Genomic DNA, 15176 nt, shown 5'->3' with positions numbered 1-15176 from the left:
TAATTTATTTCTAAACAAAATATATGAAAATGTGATTTCAGTTCTTAAATTTTAAAGCTATGTTTTCTTACTAAAAGTGTTGATGATTGTTCGAAGTATAATAGTTATTCAAACCACTAAAAACTAGTCTAAATAAATGTAGTTTTAGATACTGTTATAGATATTATATAACATTGGTGTTTATATTGTATAACTATTTAATATTTTTGTTACAGGTGTCCCTGTTCACGAAGAAGGTAATTACGCATTTTTGTGTTAATAGGTCAAATACTATTCTTTAAATTTAATATAAAATTGGTTTCTATTTTTTGTATAATTATTTAATGTTTTTGTTACAGGTGTCGCTGTTCCTGAAGAAGGTAATATATTAACCAAATATGTGTTAATAGGTTTATAGGTCCGCTATAATTTCATATAATACAAAATAAAGATGAATGTACTAAATATAGAGGAATAATTTATCATATTTTAATAACGCTTACGTTATATTTATTAATTGTAAAAAAAAAAGAAATTATTCAGTTACATGTTTGAAACAAACTTAACCATAATTTTGAAACATATTGCTTGGGACTTAAAAGTAGTTAGTATTTACGATGCATATACTTGTTTAATTAAAACATAATTATAGGAAAACTACTTCCTACTAGTTCGTCATAAGAAAATTTTAACAAAAGCTTATGGAAATTATAATTAAGTTCATAAATCTTAAAGCTTAATGTTTCGTTACTTAAAGTTTTGATGATTGTTTGAAGTACAATAATTATTCAAACGGCTAATAACTAGTCTTAATAAATGTAGTTTTAGATAGTGATATAAATTTATTATAAAATTGGTCTCTATATTTTGTATAATTATTTAATGTTTTTGTTACAGGTGTCGCTGTTCGTGAAGAAAGTAATATATTAGTCAAATAATACGTGTCAATAGGTTTATAGGTCCGCTATAACTTCATATAAAACAAAATAAAGATAATTATGTAATTAGCAGTGCATTTTGAAAGTTTTTATTGTTCTTTGGAAAATTTGTTGAAACCTAGTTTTTACTACCGTATTAGCGTTTTGAGTTTTAACTGTTAGTCAAGACATATATACAGTGTATATTATACACCATTCAATAGCATTAAGTAAATTTTAATAAAAATCATCTGCTATCCGTTTGCTTGCTACATTTTAAAATGGTGTCGTCATTAGTTATTAAATAATAGTTATTATTAAATGTATATTTTGTTTTCATTTGTGTTAATATTATTATTTGAAACTTTTTAGTATTTGAACTTATAATTTGTTTTTATTAGATAGACCTAGAAGTCTAGTACGTACTGCAATGAGAACTTTGTGTTGTTCAAGTGAACCACAGGATTCGTCGGGTAGTTATTATAATTATACAAAACATAACCTAACTTAAAATAACATAAAAATAAAGATTATAAAACCATATTGTGTAAAAAAAATGTATCTTTGATTTACGCAAATGGAACAGATATATATTGTTGCTCAGCGACAATGCTGAACATTACGCTTACGTTATATTTATTAATTGTAAAAAGAAAAAGAAATTATTCAATGACATGTTTGAAAAAAACTTTGCTATAATTTTGAAACATATTGCTTGGAACTTAGAAGGAGCTAGTATTTATAATGCGTTTACTTATTTAATTAATACATGAGTGTTGGAAAATTACTTACTACTAGTTCGTCATAAGAACATTTGAACAAAAGCTTATGAAAATTTGTATTTAAGTTCATAAATCTTAAAGCTATATGTTTTCTTACTAAAAGTTTTGATGATTGTTTGAAGTATAATAATTAATCAAATGGCTAATATCTAGTCTAAATAAATGTAGTTTTAGATACTGTTAAACAAAATATAAAATTGAAATTTTTTTTCTGTATAATTAAGTAATATTTTTGTTACAGGGGTGGCTGATCCTGACAAAAGTAATATATTAGTCAAATAATATGTGTCAATAGGTTTATAGGTCCGCTATAACTTCATATAAAACAAAATAAAGATAAATGTACTAAATATAGAGGAATAATTTGTTATGTTTTAATTACTCTAATTATGTAATTAGCAATATATTTTCAAAGGTTTTTTTTGGTTTTTGAAAAATTTGTTCAAACTTAGACTTTACTACCGTATTTCGTATTGAGTTTTAACCGTCAGTTGAGTTTTAAGACATATATACACCGTCCAATAGCAGAAAGTAACTTTTTATAAAAACTATCTGCTATCCGTTTGCTTTCTACATTTTAAGATTGTGTCGCTATTAATTATTAAACAATGGTGATAATTAAGTTGCACATTTTATTTTTATTTATGCTAATTTCATTATTTGAAACTTATTTGTAACTGAACTTATAATTTGTTTTTTCTAGGTAGACCTAGAGGTCGAGTATGTACTGCAATGAGAACTTTGTGTTGTACAAGTGAACCACAGGATTCGCCGGGTAGTTATTATAATTATATAAAACATAAAAATAAAGATTATAAAACCGTATTCATTGTGATAAAAAAAATTTACTGTTGATTTACCCAAATGGAACAGTAATATATCGTTGCTCAGCGACAATGCTGAACATTACGCTTACGTTATATTTATTAATTGTAAAAAGAAAAAGAAATTATTCAATTACATGTTTAATCAATGGCATATGCGAAACAAACTATGCTATAATTTTGAAACATATTGCTTGGGACTTAAAAGTAGTTAATATTATGCCTTGTAAATACTAATTAAAACATAATTATAGGAAAACTACTTACTACTAGTTCGTCATAAGAACATTTAAACAAAAGCTTTTGAACATTTGATTTGAGTTTATAAATCTTAAAGCTATTTATTTTCTTACTAAAAGGTTTGATGATTGTTCGAAGTATAATAATCATTCAAACGTCTGATAACTAGTCTAAATAAATATAGTTTTAGATAGTGTTATAATTTTAATATAAAATTGGTTTCTATTTTTTGTAAAATTATTTAATAAAGAACATTTGAAAAATACTTAATTGCACTACATTAATAAAATGAGCAATTATATTTTGTTTTGTATAACATTTTTGTAATCAACACGGTTTTTGATTAATTTATACAGACTTAAATACTGTCCCTGGACTTGCAACTGAGAGAAAAACCCTATTTCGCGATGCTACAAAACTATTTATCAGTTCTGCATTAAGTAAGTATTATATCAAATTGCAATAGTTTAATTTTCGTTATACGTATACATATAAACATGTTGTTTCCTGTGTTAATTAATCAAAAAACTGAATTACTTTGAGGCAAGAGTTAATGTAAAAATGTTGCAGATGAATAAATATATTTTTTTTTGTTATTCGCCAGTTAAGTACTGACAACTTTTAAATTCGTCTAAACCATTTTTCACAATATGTCTACTATAATTAAATACATATTTATATTAACATTTTAACTTTTTAATCTGAATGTTACTACTATAAAAAGTTGTTATTGGTGTATTGAATTGTAAAATAGTTCTTCAAATCTCAAAAAAAAAAAAAAAATTAAATCAATCATTTTTTATACTCTATTCAAACTGAAAATAACGTTAAATAGTGAGGTTAGGTAGGTACATGAATATATTAAATTGTAATTTTTTATATATATTACAAATATAATCATAACAATTTTTTTAAAACTGATCTATGTTAAGATAAGAAGAATGTTCTTAAATTTGTTTTCGATTATTTTGGACAGGATCATATTAACTTTTTCTTTACTATTTGTTTTTATCGTTTTTTTTAAAGTATCTTTGACCTTTAACATAATTTTTTAAAAATCAGTTTCATATTTAAAGTAATATTAGCTCACTGAAAAAATATTTAATGTTTTTTCGAGTAACAGAAAATTATTTAATTGAGTTTATATTCTAAAATGTTAACCAGAATTTGAGTAGTATTTTTTCAGAAGTTTGTCACTATCGACCAGCAACATTGTTTAAAGTACCTTTGAAAAAACGATAAAAACGCAGAGTAAAGCAAAATATTATATTATAACTGTTCAAACTAAAAGTAGCTTTTTAGTGATGTCGTTTTATAGAAAAGGTATAAATTAGGCATTTCCTTTGATAAATAAAATAAATTCAACTTTTATGATATTTTAATATTTTTTCTGGTTTATATAATTAAAATATTGGTTTGCTTTTTAAAGGTGTATTTTATACAATTTTCATGACTAATTGATAACGATACACGAGGTGTCCAGTCATTTTATCTCCATTTGAAAAAGTTATTGACTTAGAGTAATATACGGATCATCTGTATATATCATTCATCACGTGTATTGTTTATGCATTACACACTGAATAAATGTACTAACTAGTAAGTTAAACTTGGCAATTTTTTATATATACCTTTTTTATTTTTTAAGGACCAGGCCATGAAAACTTCGGAAATTGTAACCTGATTTGTCGATTGAAAGGTATATACAGAAATATATTAGAAAAAGATATTACTGTAACACAAGCTGAAGTTGATGGTGATCAGTGTCGTATAACATATAATGCCTATATTGATGAGGATAACGACAATGTTAATAATACAATCGTCGTAAGTTGCGTTAGGGATGACATTGGTGTCATCAATGCTTCTCAGTTATTATAATTTAAATCATTTATCTTAGAGATAAACTCATTGAAAATTATACAGTACTATTTTTATTATATATAAATAATTATTCCAAATCACATTTACATTCACATTATAAAATTTAATGTATCTTACAATAAACCATTTTACTTACGATTATAAACTCATTTGTTGCTTTTTACCTGTACACAGATTCGATTCGAAGTGGTTTTGAAAATAGTGTTATTTTTAATCATCCTCTTTAATGGCTTAATATAATCCATTCAAGCTCTATGTCTGAACCACTAGTCTTTATAGTTTATAGTTGCCTTTTTTCGAATTTATTTATTTATAACAAATTTAGGCCATTCTGCTCTCTTTTGAGAATTCTTTGAAGTAATCAAGCACACATTTTTTTTTGAAAAAACTTAATATAATTACCGTTTGATTATTATTTAAAACTATAATTAAAATTAAAAAATAAGTACAAAAACTCGTTTTGAAATGTGTAACGTTTAAAAATTACTAACTTGAGCGGATTTTTTGGAAAAATAAAACGACTCACAAGATATTGATTCATTTCAAGACTTAGACAATTTAAAAATATGCAACACTACACGATATTTTTCTATTCTGCGATTTTGGAAGGTATTATAATATTTTAGTGTAGACTCAAGACTAGTTTATTATTTGACCGAACAAACACAAATTGAAGTAACGCAATATTACAAGAATCGAAAATTATATACTTTGCAGTGAATTCATCAACTAAGTTTAATGCATGAAAATAAATTCCATTCTGTACTAGAAAAAAAAATTGTATTAGAATTTTATAATATAATACTTAAATATTTGTAAATAAATGAAACTATTTCGATTCGTTTGACTTTTATAATTTTTTTAATTTTCGGTTAATCATTATGTGCACATTAAATTCTTTTGGGGAAAAAAAATGTTAAGCAATTTGTAGAACTTAGAAATAAAAAAAAATATTATCGATAATGTTAAGAAGAAACGACTTCTGGTGTTTTTTAACGGTGCAATAAATAGGCAAAACAAGTATATGCATGTAAACTGTAAAGAAGGACCAGAGTTAAACATTTTTACAATAACAACTGACGAATAAAATTGAAAATTTGACTATAGTATATTAGTATGTTACTATGTGCGAGTGAATCAACAGTTAACTGGTAACAAAAGTATAGTGTCATTAGGTGGTCGATTGAACGAATTTTTAAGAATGACAGACGAACAATATTAGTCAATTTTTAAACAAATTTTTGAGTCTACAATGATTAGTATATTATATACAGGGTGATCCAACTAACGTAAGACACTCATTTTCTCGGAAAATATAAATATTTTGAGAATTTTTTTTTTTCTAAACTTTTAGGTACATATTTTACTACATTTTTCAATATTTAGAATATTTTTATCTTCAACCCTTATATGTAAAACAAGTATCACATTTGGTTTTTTAAATAGGAACGTATGTTTTTAATTTCATAAATCTGTAGACAACATTTTTAAAAAAGTTTTAGCGTTTGAATTTCTAATTTTCATCAATCGGTTTTGTAGTTATTACGTTGTAAAGATTTGAAATTTTGATCCATATTTCTTTGGGATTTCAAAACAGGTAGCATATTAAATACTATTAAATAATATTATCGACCTCGCCCCGTCGTCCGTCGATAAAACCGATAATCAGATAATAGTAATACTCCTTACTTTTTTTTTTATAATATATGGAGATGCGGTTCTTTACCTACTGTCAGAAACCGCGATACCATATACATGTCTGGTCAATTGTTCACATATCTTATCAGTAGACAACACTTACGACGAAATTTTTTCCAACCTTACCTACCTATATTATCACGGTATGATTATGATATATTATCAAGCCCAAAAAAAGTGCGTGCAACCGGCTGCCGGCAACGTGACTTGCATTGTGTATTCAGAACCCGGAAACGTCCTATACTCCTATGCCGTTTTTTTTGTTAATACATTTAACTATTTAAGTAGAGTCAATTGTGTTTATATATTCTCTAATTGTGACTACATTTTATATTGCTCTACAATGTACGATGAAAACTAATAAACATAATGATTTCATAAGCAAAAACTTATTTCTACTAGTAATAGTAAACATTTTGTAAATATATTTTTGATATTTGACATATTATGGGAAGTAGGTTTATCAGTATCGAACACCGATTACACTATAGCGTAATAATAATAATAATAAAATATATTTCGTTTGTCAGATCTTTGTAGGACACCCTGTATATAATAAAATATTCTATTTAAAATTGTAATTATTACTAAAAGTATATTCTACAAAAAAATGAATATTGATAAAAAAAATATTTACATTAGTTTAATAATAATTAAAAGAGCACAAGTGAACAACAGTTGAATTTTCAAATCAATACAACTACTTTATTTTATTTTATGTACATTTACTGACTTGATTAAATCATCAAATGAAAAAGTTTGATTTATTGTTAACATGTTATAACCTATACGCATTTATTTGTCAATCATTAATATTTTGAAGAAAATATTTGGTATAAAATGTATGGATGATAGTCAAACACCAAGTTTAATTAATTTTATACTCCATAATCAAATATCCGTTATGCATTAGAAATGCAAAATATGGGTTAGATTACAAAATTTTAAATTAAATAAAATCTGACATTAGATCTACCATAAATAAAAATATTAACCAAATATGAATACATTTGCTTCATTGATAAAAAAAAATATTGCTACATTTTTTTTTAAAGATGATTTCATTCATGTAAGAAACTAGAAAACAAAAGCTACCACATAACATAAAATCTAACTTTTTTCATTTGTTAAGCCACATTAAAAAAATGAATAGTCAACTATAATTATAGAGTGACTTGACTAAAATTTTAGTATTTAATATATTGTACTTACAGCTTTCCTGCGGTTAGTCATCAACATTTATTCCAGTTAAACTATAATTAACAACTGTTAATTGGCCATATAATAATAATATATTACGTATAGTATTAAATAAATCAGTAGGTATATTGTATAACTTGGTTGTTATGTTGAGTTTTTCAAGTCTTAAATACAAATTTCACTATTACTAATGAGAACTAATTATATTAATGAAATCATTACATTCATTATAGTTTCAAAATAAATTGTAAAATGTATGTCACTAACCACAATTAGACATTTTAAAACACAATACTAGTTTCTTCTTTATATATAAAAAAAACTGTTCACAAATCACGAGTACACGTTGTTTGTTGTTTGACAATTTAAGTTTTACTCATACCATAGTATAATGATACTGTGATAATAATATTAACGCTATATTATAATCATACCGTAAAAGTGGTTTAAGGCAAAATCGTCCACATCGCAGTCTACTGATAATACATGTGAACGGATGACGGTTATGTAAGGTATATTTGTTTCCAAACAGGTAGATTAAGAATCGATTGTCCATATAATAATAAAAAAAAATTAGAGCCAGAGTTATTTATGTCTCATTATCGGTGACAGTATTATCGATGGGGTCCAATATTATCATTATTTACTGGCAAATAAAAGTGCTACTGCTGAAAAACCGAACAAATATTGATTTTAATTTCAAATCTTTACTAAGTCACAGAAAACGAACAGATAGTTGAAAATTGAAAATTCAAACGCTAACAATTTTTAAAAAAAATTGTCTACATACTTATGGAATTAAAAACATATGTTTCCATTTGAAAAAACGAGTTTCGTAGTTTTATAACGTATAAGGGTTGAAGATAAAAATATTCTAAATATTGAAAAATGTAGTAAAATATGTACCTAAAAGTTTAGAAAAAAAAAAATTCTCAAAATATTTATATTTTCCGAGAAAATGAGTGTCTTACGTTAGTTGGATCACCCTGTATACCTACTATATACATTAGGATGGTCCTTAAATTTGACATGGCTTTGGATGGCCGTCATTCGACTCCAAATACTGAAAAAATATTTCTTTATTTTTTTTCACATTTTTATTTAAATTTCTCGGTCTCCCTGTTTGCACATCAAATGTATAATGGTTTTTTTTAACCTAACATAGTAGCACCCATATATAGGGTGATCCAACTAACGTAACACACTCATTTCTCAAAGATTATGAGCATTTTGAGAATTTTTTTTTCCTAAACTTTTAGGTACACGTTTTACTAAATTTTTCAATATTTAGAATATTTTTATCTTCAACCCTTTTAAGTATATGTAAAACAAGTATTTCATTTGTTTATTAAATGGGAACTTATGTTCTTAATTTTATAAATCTGTAGACAACATTTTTAAAATAACTTATTACGTTGTAAAGATTTGAAATTTTGATCCATATTCATTTAGGATTTCAACACGGGTAGCTCATTACTTACTATTAAATAATATTATCGACCCCGCCGTCCGTCGATGGAACCGATAACCAGATAATAATAATTCCCCTTTACTTTTTTTTTTTTTAATAGGTATATGGAGAAGCGATTCTTTACCTACGGTCGGAAACCGTGACATCTTACACGCGTCTAGTCAATTGTTCACATATCTTATCAGTAGACAACACTTTCGACGAAATTATTTTCTAACCCAACCGTTCAATATTTTCATTATGATATTAAAACCATCGTTTTGTCCAAAAAAAGTGCGTGCACCGTGACTTGCATTGTGTATTCAGAAACCGGAAATGTCCTGTGCCGTTTTGTTACAACATTGAAGTATTGTCAATTGTGTTTTTCAATTATCTAATTGTGACCGAATTCTATATTGCTCAACAGTGTACGATGAAAACTAATAAACGTAATGATTTCATAAACAAAGACTTGTGATATTTGACATTATAATGTATTACCCTGATGCGGAAGTAATAACAGCTAATCATTGCTGATAGTAATGATAATAGCAATTAATACGGAACAGATGTAAGAAAGTAAAATTTATCAAATATCACAATAATTTTAATTTATAGAATGAGATTTTATTTTTTTAGAAGGAGATTTTTTATGAAGAATACTGTTGAAATATGCATTGAAATTGTGAAAACTTTTGAAAATTGACATTGCGTGTTGTAGTGGTTTGTCAAGATCAATATGACATTATTCAGTTATGTTTCAATTATAGGTATGCATATTTCATTGATGTAAATTGCATAAATCTATAATATTTTGATCTGATTAAATTATTATCATGTATTTTAGCCGTTGTATCTTTATTTTGGGTTACACAGTTGGCTTATAAACCAAAAAAACATACAAAACACTAGTAATATTGTTTTAGATTAGGCATCTTATAGTAATTGAAGTATATAATTTATTAATTATTATATTTATTTTGTTTTAGGTGAAGATTTATTATAGTTTACGTTTCTTTTTACTTGGAATCTTTGAAGAAGGAAATAATCAGCGTTAATTAAACTCAACATTTTGTGTCGAGTAACATTACTTCATAAGAAACCAGTACAGTGGGGTCAGGGTTTACAGGAATTCTTAAATCTGAAAGTGATAAAATCACTTTCGAAAATCGGCTTCGATTCAAATCGGTAGTTAGTATTTTTAAGCCAGTACAGTCCAAACCAAGCACAGTTTAAGCCAGCAAAGTTAGAAAGTGTTAAATTGAGGTGCTGTATTTACAAATAAGCATCAAAGCGTTAATTTGAAAGTGATTTTATCCGAGAGGACTAGTACAGTAGAGTATAGGCTTAATAGAATCAAAGCATAGACGGCACGAACAGGTCGCGGGTCTACAGGAGTGATTATAAATATAAGTGATAAAATTGAATAAAATCACTTTCAAATATTCCTTATAAATTTCAACTCGATCCGACAGTAATCGCCAACCTGAGAGGGAAATGATCGCACATCACTATTTACTCCCAGCATGGAAATAACAAAAACAGCTACTTGCTATTTCTTATACATAATAATAATCACAAAAACGAAAGTATGTAATACTACAATGAAAACAAATAATACAATTATTTAATAGTTTAAACATTGTTAATTACAATACATAATAACATGCGTACCAGTAATTATATTTTAGTAATGTGCTTAAATTATTAAAAATGAGTTTTATGATTAATCTTGACTGCTGTCGATACTTTCTTCATAATTAATAACATTAAATGTCATTATATTTTATTCAATCAATTTACAAATATAATATTTTTTTCACTCCGGTCAGTTGTTATTGTAAAAATGTTTTACTCTGGTTCCACTTTACAGTTTACATGCATATACTTGTTTTGCCTATTTATTGCGCCGTTACCAAAACAAAAAAACGTTTCTCCTTAACATTATCGAGAATATTTGTTTTATTTCTAAATTCTACAAATTGCTAAACATTTTTTCCCCCAAAAGAATTTAATGTACACATAATGATTAACCGAAAATTTAAAACATTTAAAAGTCGAGAAAATCGAAATAGTATTATATTATAAAATTATAATACAATCTTTTTTTCTAGTACAGAATAAAATTTACTTTTATACATTAAACTTAGTTGATAAATTCACTGCAAAGCATACGTTTTTAGATTCTTGTAATATTGAGTTACTTGAATTTGTGGTTTTTTGGTCAAATAATAAACTAGTCTTGAGTCTAAACTAAAATATTATAATACCTTCCAAAATCGCAGAATAGAAAAAAGTCGTGAAGTATTGCATTTCAAGTTAAAGTCTTGAAATGGATCCAGAACTTGTGAGTCATTTTACTTTTTCAAAAGATCCGCTCAGTTTAGTCATATTTAAACGTTACACATTTCAAAGTGGATTTTTGTATTTATTTATTTTTTTAATTTTAATTATATTTTTAAATAATAATCAAATTGTAATTATATTTAGTTTTTCCAAAAAACATGTGTGCTTGATTACTCCAAAGAATGCACAAAAGAGAACAGAATTACCTAAATTTGCTCTAAATAAATAATTTTGAAAAAAGGCTAAACTATGAAGACATAGGTTCAGACATAGGGCTTGAATGGAATATAACAAGCCATCAAAGAGGATGACTAAAAGAAATAAAACTATTTTCAAAACCACTTCGAATCGAATCTGTGTACAGGTAAAAAACAACAAATGAGTTTATAATCTTAAGTAAAAGAATTTATTTAAAGATACATTAAATTTGATAATGTGGATGTAAATGTGATTTGGAATAATTATTTAAATATAATAAAAATAGTACTGTATAATTTGTAATGAGTTAATGTTCAAGATAAATGATCTCAATTATAATAACTGAGAAGCAAGTGAACGATTTTTATTATATTAATGATGTTCTTCTAATCAGTCATCTCCAATATCACTCCAAGTATCCTCCTCCGTGTCGACCCCAAAATTCACCTCCAATGTCATCCCCAATGCAACTAACAGTGATTGATGTTTCGTCATCACGAGTTAGACGACAATGGTCACTAAAAACTTCAGCTTGTATTATGCTATAATCATTGTCATAATCTATTATACCTCTGTATACACCTTTTAGCCGACACATCAGGTTATAATTTCCGAAGTCTTCGTGGCCTGGTCCTCAAAAAATAAAAAAGGCATATTTAAAAATTTGCCAAGGTTAACTTACTAGTTAGTACATTTATTCAGTATATAAGGAATAACTAATACACGTGATTAATGCTATATACAGATGATCCGTATAGTACAGCTTTGTTACTCTAAGAAAATAACATATTCAAATGGAGATAAAATAGACTGGTCACCTCGTGTATCGTAATCTATTAGTCATAACATTTGTTTAAAATTAAACAAACCATAGTTTTATTAATATAATCTAGGAAAATAATTAAAATATCAAAAAAAAATGAATTTATATTTTTTATCAAAGAAAATGCTTAACTGACCCCTTTTCTATAAAACGACATCACTAAAAAGCTAAGAAAAATCGAAAAAAACGGAAAAAGCTGAGACATAAAATATATAAATTTCAAATTTTAACTATTGATGTTTTAGAAAAATCGAAAAAAACGGAAAATTATCATAATTTTACCCATAAAATTTTTGATTGCTGAAATAATTTTTTGCCAATTTTTTGACTTTCCTATCATTTTTTTTAATTACACATGTAATAAAATGGTAATATAAAATGTAATATAAAATTTTCCCAGACTAATAAAAAAAATGTTAGGAAAATTCTCAAATTCTGGTTAACCCGGCCAAATCAACATTTTAGAATATAAACTCAATTTAATAATTTTCTGTTACTCGAAAAAACAAACAAATATTTTTTTCATAGTGCTAAGACTACTTGATATATGAAAATTATTTTTTAGATAGAAAATACGATAAAAATCGATAAAAACAAACAGTCGAGAAAAAACATGATACGGCCATGTCCAAAAAAATTGGAAAAAAATGTTGAGAACATTCTTCTTAACTTAACAAACATTCATTTTAACAATTTTTGTCATGACTATATTTTTAATATATATGAAAATCATAATTTAATATATTCATGTATATAAACAAAGAATATTATTAAAGCTTAAAAAATGCTTTAAGTATACGTTGTCTATACAACGTTATCTTTAGTTTGAATAAGTTATAAAAATATATTGATTTATTTATTTATTTTAATTTTTGATTTAACTATCTTACAATTTAATACACCAAAAACCACTTCCCATAGTCGTCATATTTAGATTAAAACTGTTAATATACAAATATATATTTATTTAATTACAGTAGACATATTGTGAACATTGGTTTAGACGTATTTAAAAGTTGTCAGCACTTTACTGGCAGAATAGAAATAAAAAAAAATATTTATTCCTTTGCAACATTTTCACTTTAACTCCTTCCTCAAAGTAATTCTGTTTTTTAATTTAATTAACACAGGCAATAACACGTTTATATGAATATATAACAAATATTAAACTATTGCAATTTGATATGATACTTACTTAGTGCAGAACTGATAAATAGTTTTGTAGCATCACGGAATAGCTTTCTTCTCTCTTGCATTTTCACATCCACAAATATATCTGTACAATTTAATAATAAACCGTGTTGATTACAAAAATTGTATACAAAAATAATATATTTACTCGAGTTATTAACGTAGTACAATTAAGTTTTTGTTCAAATGTTCCTATGACGAACTAGTAGTAAGTAATTTTCCAATACTTTGTATTAATTGAACAAGTATATGCATTGAAATACTAACTACTTTTAATTCCCAAGCAATATGTTTTAAAATTATAGCAAAGTTTTTTTCAAACATGTCATTGAATAATTTCTTTTTCTTTTTACAAATAATAAATATAACGTAAGCGTAATGTTCAGCATTGTCGCTGAGCAACGATATATTACTGTTACATTTGCGTAAATCAACGATACATTTTTTTTTACACAATATGGTTTTATAATCTTTATTTTTATGTTATTTTAAGTTAGGTTATGTTTTGTATAATTATAATAACTACCCGACGAATCCTGTGGTTCACTTGTACAACACAAAGTTCTCATTGCAGTACGTACTAGACTTCTAGGTCTATCTAATGAAAACAAATTATAAGTTCAAATACTAAAAAGTTTCAAATAATAATATTAACACAAATGAAAACAAAATATACAACTTAATAATCATCATTATTTAATAATAAATGTCAAAACTATCTTAAAATGTAGCAAGCAAACGGATAGCAGATGGTTTTTATTAAAATTTAGTTTCTGAATTTGGGATAGTGTACATATCTCTTGACTGACTGTTACAACTTAAAACGCTAATACGGTTGTAAAATCTATTATGAACCAATTTTCCAAAGCACAAGAAAAACTTTCAAAATGTATTACGAATAATATATTTTGGATAATTAAAATATAATAAATTATTCCTCTATATTTAGTACATTTATCTTAATTTTGTTTTATATGAAGTTATAGTGGACCTATTAACTTATTGACACATATTTGGTTAATATATTTTAAATTAAGAATAGTATTTTACCTATTAACAAATAAATGGGTAATTACCTTTTTCAGGAACAGAAACACCTGTAACAAAAATATTAAATAGTTATACAAAACACCAATTTCATAAAATATTTATAACAGTTTTTAAAACTACATTTATTTAGACTAGTTATTAACCATTTGAATAAATATTTTAATTATTTTAATTGACAATTAAATTTAAACATTTAATTATATAATTATTTTTAACTTTTAGTAAGAAAACATAACAATTAAAGATTTAAGAACTCAAATACAATTTTTATCTATTTTGCTTAGAAATAAATTACTATCATTTTTGAAATTGTATATTCACAAATTATTATATTTACCTAACAAGGTAGTTATGGCTGTTTGTAATTCAATTTCCAAATCTATGCGATCTAAAATTTAAAAAAAAAAATTATGCATGAATATTATACATGAATATTATACATGAAAAGATTCTACATTTAAAATTTATAAGAGTAATTACGTGGCAGTATTTCATCGTCGTAATTTGGTTGAGATAATACACCTGAAACATTAACCATAACATTTTATACTTAATATCAAACTACTATGTGCAGACACGTTCTTATATTTAGGA

The 15176-nt window shown here is 25.4% G+C and overlaps 1 protein-coding gene and 1 long non-coding RNA gene across 2 annotated transcripts; one reads left to right on the top strand and one right to left on the bottom strand.

The window, feature by feature from the left end:
• Positions 1-82: 82 nt before the first annotated feature.
• On the top strand, positions 83-4698 carry LOC126842536 (uncharacterized). The gene is made up of 7 exons (XM_050579547.1): positions 83-95; positions 216-236; positions 339-359; positions 877-897; positions 1298-1369; positions 3099-3182; positions 4391-4698. The coding sequence occupies exons 1-7, from the start codon at positions 83-85 to the stop codon at positions 4621-4623; spliced, it is 465 nt and encodes a 154-aa protein (XP_050435504.1). The 3' UTR covers positions 4624-4698.
• A 7005-nt stretch (positions 4699-11703) lies between these two features.
• Positions 11704-15054, bottom strand: LOC126842566 (uncharacterized). The gene is made up of 4 exons (XR_007686353.1): positions 14920-15054; positions 14609-14629; positions 13537-14130; positions 11704-12151 (listed from the first exon to the last, which is right to left on the bottom strand). It is a non-coding gene; the product is annotated as an uncharacterized LOC126842566 (long non-coding RNA).
• Positions 15055-15176: the final 122 nt, after the last annotated feature.

Source organism: Adelges cooleyi, unplaced genomic scaffold, assembly GCF_023614345.1.
Source record: "Adelges cooleyi isolate 19-005CV unplaced genomic scaffold, UGA_ACOO_1.1 ACOO_flye_CR_arks_rails_tigmint_CR_PRNA_55, whole genome shotgun sequence".
In the NCBI taxonomy this organism is placed as follows: domain Eukaryota; kingdom Metazoa; phylum Arthropoda; class Insecta; order Hemiptera; family Adelgidae; genus Adelges; species Adelges cooleyi.
Note: the sequence above shows the minus strand (reverse complement) of the source record. Positions and strands in the feature narration are given on the sequence as shown.

Coding starts and splice junctions, on each gene's coding strand:
- LOC126842536 (XM_050579547.1), top strand. Junction 898..1,297: donor TGTCGCTGTTCGTGAAGAAA/GTAATATATTAG, acceptor TGTTTTTATTAG/ATAGACCTAGAAGTCTAGTA. Junction 1,370..3,098: donor TGAACCACAGGATTCGTCGG/GTAGTTATTATA, acceptor TAATTTATACAG/ACTTAAATACTGTCCCTGGA.